Source organism: Cetorhinus maximus, chromosome 32, assembly GCF_964194155.1.
Source record: "Cetorhinus maximus chromosome 32, sCetMax3.hap1.1, whole genome shotgun sequence".
NCBI classification, from domain to species: Eukaryota; Metazoa; Chordata; class Chondrichthyes; order Lamniformes; family Cetorhinidae; genus Cetorhinus; species Cetorhinus maximus.
In genome coordinates, this window is record NC_135910.1 from 9,868,657 (window position 1) to 9,880,772 (window position 12,116).

The 12,116-nt window shown below is 43.7% G+C and overlaps 1 protein-coding gene across 2 annotated transcripts in view; it reads right to left on the reverse strand.

Annotated features, from left to right (window-relative positions):
- Positions 1-12,116, reverse strand: part of LOC144671386 (mitogen-activated protein kinase kinase kinase kinase 5-like) — a 154,760-nt gene that overhangs the window by 79,537 nt on the left and 63,107 nt on the right. For both annotated transcript variants that reach the window (XM_078533268.1, XM_078533267.1), the window contains exon 7: positions 6,860-6,902. In XM_078533268.1, coding sequence (XP_078389394.1) covers positions 6,860-6,902 — 43 coding nt within the window. The remainder of the gene's footprint in view (positions 1-6,859; positions 6,903-12,116) is intronic.

Here is a 12,116-nt window from a genome sequence, read left to right on the forward strand (position 1 = left end):
GGAGGCAGAGAAATACCTGGACATTTTGGGGAAAATTTTCTCCCCGCTGGGCGGGCCAGTTGGGAGCAGGCGCGGAGCCAATCACTGCCCGCGATCGGCTGCAAGCGGCCATTTTATGTGGCCGGGCGAATTAAGGCCCACCCAGAGTGACGCGTGCCCTCAGTTCTACCTGTGCGGGTGGGAGGAGGAGGGAGAGTTGAGGCCTGCACTCTTTCGCGCATGCGCATGAAAGAGCGCAGAAATCTCCCTGAGGCAACTCCATGCCTCAGGGAGATTAAGTGCAGTTGTAAAGTTGTAAAAGAAAGAAAAGATAAAATTATTCAGACATGTCCCCTCATGCGACAGTGTCACTTGAGCTGGGACATGTTTATGGATTTTGATAAACATTTTTATTCCATTAATAAATCCTTCATGAAACCTTATTCCGCCCGTGGATGAGGTTTCATGAAAAACGCGAAGGCCACCTGGGCTCTTTGCCTGCCCGCCAACCTTAAGGTTGGACAGGCAGCTTTCTCAATTGGGTTAATTGTTTTATTAATGGCCTTAACAGGCCTTTGACAGTTCGGCGGGCGCGCAGCTGACTCCAGTGTGCGCCCGCCGAATGGTAGGTCAGAATGACATGCAGTGATGTTGGCACACACGTCCGACGACACCGTGTGTCATTTTACGCATTGGCATGTGGGGCCTGCCCCCGCACGCCAAACAGAAGATTCGGCCCTTTGTTCCAGAAGACGGTCACACCTCTTAGAATAGGGTCGTCTGTTTTAGGCAGCAATGAGGGATAGGAGGATGTGACCTGTGAGTGAGGCAGGTAAAGGGACCGAGCAGATAGTTGCGGAGGAGCCTCAGACTTTGCAACTGCCAAACAAGTACAAGGTGCTTGCTGCTTGTGTGGACGAAAGCAAAGTCTGCAGCAGGGTGGATGAGCAGACTGTCCATGGCACCATGGTACAGGAAGCCATTCGAGTGGGGGCAGTGGGGGAGGTGGGGGGGAGCAAAAACGAATGTAGTTGTAGTAGGGGACAGTATAGTGAGGGGATTGACACTGTTTTCTGAAGCAAAAGAGCGAGAGTCCACAATGCTCTGTTGTCCGATGCCAGGGTTTGGGACATTTGCTCAGGGTTGGAGAGGAACTTACGGTGGGAGGGGGAGGATCCAGTTGTTGTGGTACATATAGGTACCAACAACATAGGCAGGACAAGGACAGAGGTTCTGCATAACCAGTATGAAGAGCGAGGCACCAAATTAAGAAGCAGAACCTCAAAGATTATTATCTGTGGATTGTTACCTGAGGTCGTGTGCAAATTGGCATAGGGAAAATAAGATGAGGGAAATTAATGCGTGGCTCAAAGACTGCTGAGGGAGAAGTGAGCTCATGTTTGTGCAGTACTGGCATTAGTACTGGGGAAAGTGGGGGCTGTACCATTGGGACGGTCTACACCTGAACTGTGCTGGCACCAATGCTCTAGCGAGCCACATAACTAGGGAAGTAGAGAGGGCTTTAAACTAAACAAAAGGAGAGGAGGGATCAAGTTTGGGTAGATGTATCAAATCAAGGTGAAGAGTCAAGGCAGGAGAGCAAAAGAGCAATATGGGAAATGATGGTCAGAGAATGGCAGAAGGGGACAGAGAGAAAAAAAAACTAAGAGTGCAGCAACAATCAAGGTGAGATGTTACAAAGATAACAAAAAGACAAAACTAAAGGCTCTGGGTTAGATTTTTAGGTTGGTATGTGGGTGCGATCAGCAGGCTTGGGAGTGGCTGGGGAACGGACTGCTGCCCATGATCAGTCCACGGCCGCAATTTCACTCTGGCTGGCCAATTAACGGTCATCCAGCATGAAACAAGCGCTGAAATGCTCAGCGCTGCCAGGGTGGAGACGGGAGGAGGGTGGGCACTGACGTAAGTGCGGGCGCGGGGAGCGCAGAATGAAAGCTCCCTGAAGGCAAAGAGCTGCCTCAGGGAGCTGAAGAATTTAAAACCAATAAATAAACAATTTAAAATCCGGAAAAAAAATGTCCACACGTCAGAATCAGTCACCTGAACATATACATGACGAAAATTCTGTCCATACATTTTCATTTTAAAAAATTTAATAATGGAAACTTCATCCTGCCCTTGGATGAGGTTTCATCAAAAATCTAAAGACCGCCTGACAGATCGCCTGTACATCAACTGTAAGGTTGGACGGACCACGAAAATTCAGGGACAATTGGAACTTTAATGGGCTTAATTGTCGGCAGTTCCAACTTTTGCGCGTGCCCACTGACCTAAATATCTTGCGAGCACCCAACATCATCATGTGCTATTTTATACTCGAGCGGGCTGCGCACCGCCCACACACCCACCTAAAAATTCTACCCTCTATCTGAATGCACATAGCATTCATAACAAAGTAAATGAATTGATTGCGCATGTTGAAATAAATAAATGTGAACGGATAGCCATTACGGAGACATGGCTGCAGGATGACAAGGATTGGGTCCTGAGTATTGATGGGTATATGACATTCAAGAAGAATAGGAAGTTAGGTAAAGATGGAGGGGTAGCACTGTTAATCAAGGATGGCATTGGTGTAATAGTTAGAGATGACCATGGTTCAGGAGATCAGGATGTAGAATCAGTTTGGGTAGAGATGTGGAATAGTGGAGAAAATAAATCACTATTGGGAGTAGTCTACAGGGCACCTAACAGTAACCACAATGTAGGACGAAGTATACAAGAAGAAGTATTTGGTTCTTATGACAAAGAGACGGTTATAATCATGGGCGATTTTAATCTACATATAAACTCGAAAAATCAGATTAGCAGTTGTAGCCTGGATGATGAGTTCTTAGAATGCTTTCGAGATAGTATCTTAAAGCAGCATGTTTTGGACCCAACCCGAGAGCAGGTTATATTAGGCTTGGTGTTGTGTACCAATTAATTATTAACCTCAAAATAAAGGCACCCCTAGGTAGCAGCCACCACAATACGATTGAATTTTACATCCAGTTTGAAAGGGAGAAGAGTGGGTCTAAGAGGAGTATTTTAAACTCAAATAAGGGCAACTATGTGGGCATCAAAGATGAGCCAGCTGAAGTGAACTGGGATACTAGGCTAGAGGGTAGATCAATATAGAAGTAGGGGAAGACATTTAAGGTGACAATTCAGAATCCACAGAATTAGTTTATTCCTACTGTGAAAAAAAATTCTAAAGGGAGGACCCACCATCCGTGGTTAATTAAAGAAGTTAGGGAAAGCATCAAACTTAAGGAAAAAAAGCATATAACTGCGCAAAGATGAGTGACAGGTCAGATGATTGGTCAGAATATAACAAACAGCAAAGAATGATTAAAAGGTCAATCAGGAGAAGGAAATTAGAGTATGAGAGGAAGCTAGCTAGAAATGTAAATGGATAGCAAGAGTTTCCACAGGTATTTAAAAAGGAAAAAAGTAAGTGAAGTGAGTGCTGTTCCTCTAGAGAGTGTGAATGGGGAGTTAATAGTATGCAATAAGGAAATGACGGATGAAATGAACAAACATTTTACTTCTGTCTTCACTATAGTGGATACAAAAAACATTCGGAGATAGAAGGGAGAGAGGAACTTGGTGAAATTACAGTCACTAGGGAAGTGGTACTGAGCAAACTGATGTAGCTGTGGCTGACAAGCCTCCGAGTCCTGATGGACGTCATCCAAGGGTCTTAAAAGAGGTGCCTAATGAGTTAGTAGATGCGTTGGTTTTAATTTTCCGATCTTCTCTAAATCCTGGAATGGTTCTACCAGACTGGAAAGTAACAAATATAATCCCTCTATTCAAGAAGGGAGGGAGGCAGAAAACAGGGAACTTTCAGCCAGTTAACTTGACATTTGTCATAGGGAAGGTGTTAGAATCGAACATTAAGGAGATTATAGCTGGGCGCTTAGAAAAACTCAAGGTAATCGGGAAGAGTCAGCATGGCTTCGTGAAAAGGAAATCATATTTAACCAATTTATTGGAGTTATTTGAAGGAACAACGTGCTCTTGATAAAGAGGAGCCTGTAGACGTACTGTACTTGAATATCCAGAAGGCATTTGATAAGGTGCCACATCAAAGGTTATTGTGGAAAATAAAAGCTCATGGTGTAGGGGGTAACTATTAGCATGAATAGAAGTTTGGCTGGCTGACAGAAAACAGAGAGTTTGCGTAAATGGGTCTTTTTCTGATTGGCGGGACATAACAAGTGGAATCCCACAGGGGTCTGTGCTAGGGCCTCAACTTTTCACAATTTATATCAATGACTTAGATGAGGGGAGTGAAGGCATGGCAGCTAAATTTGCAGTGGACACAAATATAGGTAGGAAAGTAGTTTGTGAAGAGGATGTAAGTAGGATTCAGGAGGATATAGATAGGTTGAGTGAGTGGGCAAAAATCTGGCAGATAGAGTATAATGTGGAAAAATGTGAAGTTGTTCACTTTGGCAGGAAGAATAAAAAAGCAGAGTATTATTTAAATAGAGAACGACTGCAGAATTCCGAGCTGCAGAGGAATCTAGGTGTTCTAATGCATGACTCACAAAAAGTTAGTATGCAGGTACAGCAAGTAATTAAGCAGCCTAATAGAATGTTATCCTTTATTACAAGAGGAACTGAACAAAAAAGTATGATTCAGTTATGCAGGGCATTTGCGGGACCACATCTCAAATACTGTCTGCAGTTTTGTTCTCCTTATTTAAGCAAGGATGCAAATGTGTTTGAGGTGGTTCAGAGGAGGTTTACTAGATTGATACCTGGAATGAATGGGTTGTCTGATGAGGAAAGGTTGGACAGGCTGGACTTGAGTCTACTGGGGTGACTTGATTGAAGTATAAAAGACCCTGAATGGTCTCGACAAGGTGGATGTGGAAAGGATGTTTCCTATTGTGGGCGAGTCCAGAACTAGGGAGCACTGTTTTAAAATTAGGGGCTACCCTTTTAGGTGAGGAGAAAATTTTTATCTCTCAGAGAGTTGTGCAACTTTGGAACTCTCTGCCTCAGAGGGCAGTGGAGGCGGGGTCATTGAATATTTTTAAGGCAGAGGTAGATTCTTGTTAGGCAAGGGAATCAAAGGTTATCAAGGTAGATGGGAATGTAAATTTGAAACACCAACAGATCAGCCATGATCTTATTGAATGGTGGAGCAGGCTTGAAGGGCAAATGGCCTACCTCTGCTCCTATTTCCTATGTTCATATGTTTGGTAGGGTGAATGTGGAGATGTTTCCCACTTGCAGGGTAAACCAAAACTAACAGCCATAAATATAAGATTAATAAGTCCAATAGAGAATTCAGGAGAAACATCTTTACCCAGAGAGTGGTGAGAATATAGAACTCGCTACCACAAGGTGTGCTTAAGGCAAAAAATGGGAATGCATTGCTGTGGCTTAGCTGGCAGCACTCTTGCCTCTAGATTGGGAGAAAGGAATAGAAGGGTATATGGATGGGGTTAGATAAAAAACGGGTGAGCGGATGCATAAGCACTGGCATAGAGTAGTTGTATTATAAATTTGATGTACTTTCTCCAATAGTAGGCTGTACAGAAACTTGCTCCCACGTTCTTCTCACTGTCAAAGACAAAGTTTAACTGCTGTTTGACCAAGCACCTGACCACCTCATTTGAAAAAGCTGCTGATTAATTATTTTCTGTTTCATTCACACCCTATGGCTTCAGCTGTTAGATGACCCGCCAGGTCATGAACTCACTGATGAGGGTAACCTTATAAATGATTGGGCCCTGGTTTGACTTTTAAACTGCTTTCAAAACTGTCTTTCAGAAAGACAATGAAAATAATGCAGATTTAAGGGTAGATTTTATGAATTGGAGTTACTAGCATAAAATCCCCCACCGTCAATTCTGATGGTCAACACAAATCATAGATTAGTTCAGACTTGTGACTGCAAGCCTTGATTTTCCTGGGGTAATCACCTCCTGATCAGCACGCAGGGGGCCCAAAATTGTTTGATGGGACAGTGGAGAGGGAGCTCTACTCTGCATCTAACCTGTGCTGTACCTGCCCAGGAGTGTTTAATGGGGACAGGATAGAGGGTGATTTACTCTGTATCTGACCTTTGCTGTACGTGCACTGGGAGTGTTTGATGGGGACAGTGTAGAGGGAGATTTACTCTGTATTTAACTGATGCTGTACCTGTCCGTGTATCAGTAATTACATTGTCAATGTCCAGTAACAATCTTCTTGTTGACTGCCAATTACTTTGTATGGCAGTTACATTGTTAAGACAACCGCATTGTTAAAACGGGTGATGGGCATTGGCTCACCCACAAATGGGTACACTATCTTTCTTAAACTATCTTCAACCATCGAAGCCGTACATGGTCCGCCCTGGCGCTTTAGTGCGTACACCACATCCGTGGCCGTCACCCTCTTGTACTTGGCATGGTCTGTGTAGGTGACCGAGTCCCTGACAACATTTTTGAGGAAAACTTCAAGAACTCCATGAACCTCTTTGTATATTAGATCAGAGATGTATTTGATGCCCCCACGGCGAGCCAGGTGGTGAATGGCCGGCTTTGTAATACCCTGGATATTATCGCGAAGCACTTTGCGGTGCCGCTTGGCTCTGCTTTTGCCTAGTCCCTTACCACCTTTCCCTCGACCTGACACGATCTACAGTCACTAACAAATCTGTAACAATCCAGTGTGGAAGGCACTAGGAGTGTTTGATGGGGACAGTGTAGAGGGAACTTTACTCTGTATCTAACTTGTACTGTACTTGTCCAAGTAGTGTTCACTGGGACAGTATGGAGGGAGCTTTACTATATCTGAATCATACTGTTACTTCAGTGGGACTGTTGATGAAAGGTAGAATATAATAGAATATATGTCTGCCTGTGCAACTCACCTAATTTTACGTCTCCATTGTCATTGATAAGAATATTTGCTCCCTGCAGAGAGAAAATAAAACAGGCCAGTGTTAATCAGAAGACAAGTCATTCTCGATGTACATTTGCAGTTTATGGTACAGGCATGTTCATGTGTCCACATAGACTTATTGTAGGCATGGATGTACACTCACTTAAACATACACATGTGAGCATATAGTCAGACACATGAGGAGATTTAAGAGTTTTAATAAATAAATATTAGAACATAATATTAACTGGATCCATGCCAGTTAGTGAAGCCGAAACTAAGACACAGTAGCTTTCTTTGCTGAAGATAGTTTATTGACTTATTTCACAGTCAACACTGCTCCAAACCTCCCCCCCCCAGTGTCCCAGCTATCCCCATTTTTAGGTGTACAAATACCCTTTACCTGTTTAACAATGTAATTGCCATTTAAACCTTAACTATGTAATTAATAAGACATTGATGCATAAGAACATAAGAAATAGGAGCAGGAGGAGGCCAGTCAGCCTTTCGAGCCCGCTCAACCATTTAATGAGATCATGGCTGATCTTCTACTTCAATGCCATTTTCCTGCACTATCCCTGTACCCCTTGATGTTTTAAATATGTAGAAATCTATCAATCTCAGCTTTAAGCATACTCAATGACTGAGCCTCCACAGCCCTCCGGGGCAAAGAATTCCAAAGATTCATCACCCTCTGAGTGAAGAAATTCCTCCTCATCTCAGTCCTAAATGACCTGCCCCTTATTCTGAGACTGTGTCCCCTGGTTCTAGACCCCCCACCCCCTCCCTGCCCAGCCAGGGGAAACATCCTTCCTGCATCTGCCCTGTCAAGCCCTAAGAATTTTGTATGTTTGAATGAGGTCACCTCTCATTCTTCTAAACTCCAGAGAATAATCATTCCTCATTTGAAAATCTCTCCACCCCAGGAATTAATTTAGTGTACCTTCCTATAGCCTGGGGCTCTAGATTAGTCTGGTGACTTTACCACTACACCATTGCCTCCCCTCAAATAAGCACAAAGCATTTTGATAAGAGAAATTAAAGAGAAACTGTTTCCAGTGGCAGAGGGTCAGTAACTAGAGGCAACATGAGGAAACATTTTGTTACACAGCGTGCTGTTATGATCTGGAATGAAAGGGTGGTGGAAGCAGATTTAATTGTAACACTCAAAAGCATATTGGATACAATACTGGAAGGGAATTGATTTGCAGGGCTAGGAAGATAGAGCAGGGAGATGGGATTAATTGGATCGCTCTAGCAAAGATCACACACAGGCACAATGGTCTCCTTCTGTGTTGTGTCATTCTATGACTTAATGAGCATGCACACATATGCGAATGCATGTCCACACACATGGATCTGGCCTTCTTTGTTCTACCAGAAGATACTGGGTGCAGTGACAGGACCCTCATGGGAAGTACGTAGCTACATTGATAAAGAACAGGATCAACTCATCAAGGTGTCCAATCAATTACTTTTTGAATTGCAGTCACTGTTGTGCGCCTGAATGTAGGTGAAATGTTACAAAAGATAGGAGCCTCTGGTGTTTGCAATAAGTGATGCCATTTATCTCAACTGCTGTATTTAATGTAATATTACCAGAACTTAGCACCAATGAATGATGCAGAACTGCAGCACACTATATTGTGTATACAAATAAGCCACACGCAGTTTGCACTAACCATACTGCAAGCAGCACATCAGATACACTATACACTGCAGTACTGCGTGAAGTATATTAAACATACATACACTATATATATTAATTATATTGTGATTTATATTTAAATATAAAATGAACTGCATGTATCAATTATACTGTACATCATATATTAATTATAATAACTGATGTTAACTATATGAATGTACCAAATACTGTATATAGTTAACTGTACTACTGTATTCAGTGCAACATTATCAGGAGCTTAGCACCAATGAACACAGTGTCTATATTAATTAAACTGTCAACATGTCATGTCATAGGTGCTCTGCCCATGGATCATTGTCTGCTGATGTTTCCTCCTGAGCCATTTTCTTGGCAGTTTTTGTCAGGAGTGGTTGGCCATTACTTTGCACTCTCAGCAGCAGGGCAAGGAGGCAGGTCCCAAGTCCACCTCAGCCAGAACAGAAATTGAACCCGTGCTGTTGGCGTTATTCTGAATCATACATTAGCCATCTGAGCTAACTGGACCATTAACTAAACTGCACACTGTATATTAAATGTAGAACACATTGGGCTGAAATTTCCCCCCGTCGGGGGGGGAAGTTGATGGGCGGGCGCGTGCCCGTGCGCTTCCGATCGGTGCCCTCGATCGGAGGCGCGGCACCATTTTACGTGAGCGGGCCAATTAAGGCCCGCCCAGCATGACATCCGCAGGGAAGCGCTGTGCACTCCCTGTGTGGGCAGGGGGATTCCTAAAATCGAGAGTGCACTCTTTCGCACATGCGCACAAAAGAGTGCAGTCATCCCCCTGAGGCTAAGTGCAGCCTCAGGGAGATCGGCTCTACGTGCAAAAATATTGAAAATAGAAAAAAAAAAATTCCCTTACATGTCCCCTCATGAGTTGGGACATGTTCATAATTTCCAACAAAACTTTATTAAAAATTTTAAAACCCTACATGAAACCTCACCCGCCTGTGGATGAGGTTTCATGTTTTTTCTACTTACCGCCGGGGCTCCTGGCCTGCCCGCCAACCTTTGGTTGGACGGTCAGGTCCACTAATTACTTTAATTGATCTGTTAATGGCCTCAATTGGCCATTGACAGGTTGGCGGGCACGCAGCTGATTTTGCTGCACCCCTGCCTTCCTGAAAATTTAAATGGGGCGGGATGATGTCGGGAGTTCCGCCCGACGTCATCCCGCGTCATTTTACACGTTGGCGAATGGCCCCCGCTCACCGACGGTAAAATCCTGCTCATTGTGTCTGTGATCGTGGTGTTTTACCCCTCGTCATCCTTCTCAACATCTCTGCAGCCTTTGACACAGTTGATTACTTCCTTCTCCTTATTACAAATAAAGATTTTGAGTACAAAGCAGGGAAGTTATGCTGAACCTTTATAAAGCTCTGGTTAGGCCACAACTAGAGTACTGCATTCAGTTCTGATCACCACACTTTGGAAAAGATGCAAGGGTCTTAAGAGGTTGCAGAGGAGATTTATCATGATTCCAGGGATGACATTTTAGCTACAAGGTTAGGTTGCAGAAGCCGGGGTTGTTCTCCTTGGTGCAAAGGAGATTGAGGAGATTATGCCAGGTTTAGATAAGGTTGACAAAAGCTGTTCCCATTAGCTGATGGATCAAGGAATAGGGGGATGCAGATTTAAAGCTTTGGACAAGAGATGCAAGAGGGATCTGAGGAAAAATTTCTTGGTTCTTAGTTCTAGGCTCACTGATTATGAGAGTAGTAGAAATAGAGACGATCAATGATTCCAAAAGGAAAGTGGATGGGCGCTTGAGGAAAATAAAGTTGCACATTTACGGGGATAGAATAGGTGAATGGAATGGACTGGATTACTGCAGAGAGCTGGCATGGACTAGATGGGCTGAATGGCCTCCTTCTATGCTGCAATGAATCTATGGCTCAATGATTCCTCTAAAGTCTCTCCTCCATTGCCCACCTAAGTGGGACTATGTTCAGGAGAAAATGTGGTCTACATGTGATGTAACCAACCGAATGAAGAGCTGGAAGGAGCAGGAGTGCTTCTAGGTCTAAGAGACATAGGACAGAATTTTCTGCCTGTCGGGCGGATGGGCTCGACCCAATCTCCAGCGGGTGCGGAGCCGATCCCCACCAGCGAGGCGGGCCGCACTGCCATTTTATGTGGGTGGGCCAATTAAGGCCCGCCCAGCATGTGCTTCCTGTGCGGGCGGGGGGGCGGGGAATCCCTAAAAGCGAGAGTGCGCTCTTTTGCACATGTGTACAAAAGAGCGCACATCTCCCTGAGGCTAAGTGCAGCCTCAGGGAGATTGCCTGGACTTTGAAAAATAATAAAAATAGAGAAAAAAAAAAACCCTTACATGTCTCCCTCATGTGACAATGTCACATGAGTTGGGACATGTTCATAATTTACAGAATAACTTTATTAAAATATTTAAAACCCTGCATGAAACCTCATCCCGCCGCTGGATGAGGTTTCATGTTTTGTGTATTTGCCGCCGGGGCTCCTGGCCAACCCGCCAACCTTAAGGTTGGATGGGCAGGTCCTTTAATTGGTTAAATGATCCTGTCAATGGCCTCAATTGGCCATTGACAGGTCAGCGGGTCCGCAGCTGATTTTGCTGCGCCCCCGCCTTCCTGAAAACTTAAATGGGGCGGGATGACGTCGGGGGTTCCGCCCCACATCATCCTGCATCATTTTACACTTCGGCGAGCGGGCCCCGCCCCCTGGTCGCTGACGGCAAAATTCTGTCCATAGAATTTTTTCTTTTGCACAGAAAAACAAGTTTGAAAAGATCTGAGTGCCCATCCTACTGGACCTGACACAATTTGTGTAAAATCTGTATCTTTCATCTGATAAAAAAATCAAAAACCTGCACAAACTTCCCTTCTGGAAAACCTTGCTTCCCATTGTTTCATTTTTTACATATTTTTCTGTCAGTTTTTACATTATAAATTCTCATGCTCACATTTATAATGAAAATTGCCTATGTAAAGGCATCACACTATAATTACAGCATTCTACAGCGATGGTGCTATCTTGTGTCTCCATAACCTTAGAAGCTGCTCTGCTGCAAGTAACTGTGCTTCTCTAGTTTAACCAAATTGCTAAATAATAATTTAAGAATCAGGGTATTGTATAAAAATGAAGACAGAATGTATAATTTTAGAAGAATTTGTATTTATATAGTACCTGCCACAACCTCAAGAAATCCTAAAGTGCTTTACAGTCAATTAAGTACTTTTTTGAAGGGTAACACCACTGTTGTAATGTAGCAAACCAATTTGCACGGAGCAAGCTCTTACTAACAGCAATATGACAATGATATCTGTTTTAGAAATGTTGGTTGAAAAAATATTGGCCAGGATCCTGGGGTTGACTATCCTGTTGTTCTTTAAAATAATGCCACTTGTGAGGGCAGATGGGTCATTTATAGTGTAACTTTGACATTTCATCCAAAAATAAAATTTGAAACCACAGTCTCTTGACGCAAGAGGCAAGAACACTACCCACTTAACCATAGCTGTGAAGGACAGAATTGTGCCTGTATGGCCACCTCTAAAGTTGCTTCATCTTAAAACCAAGC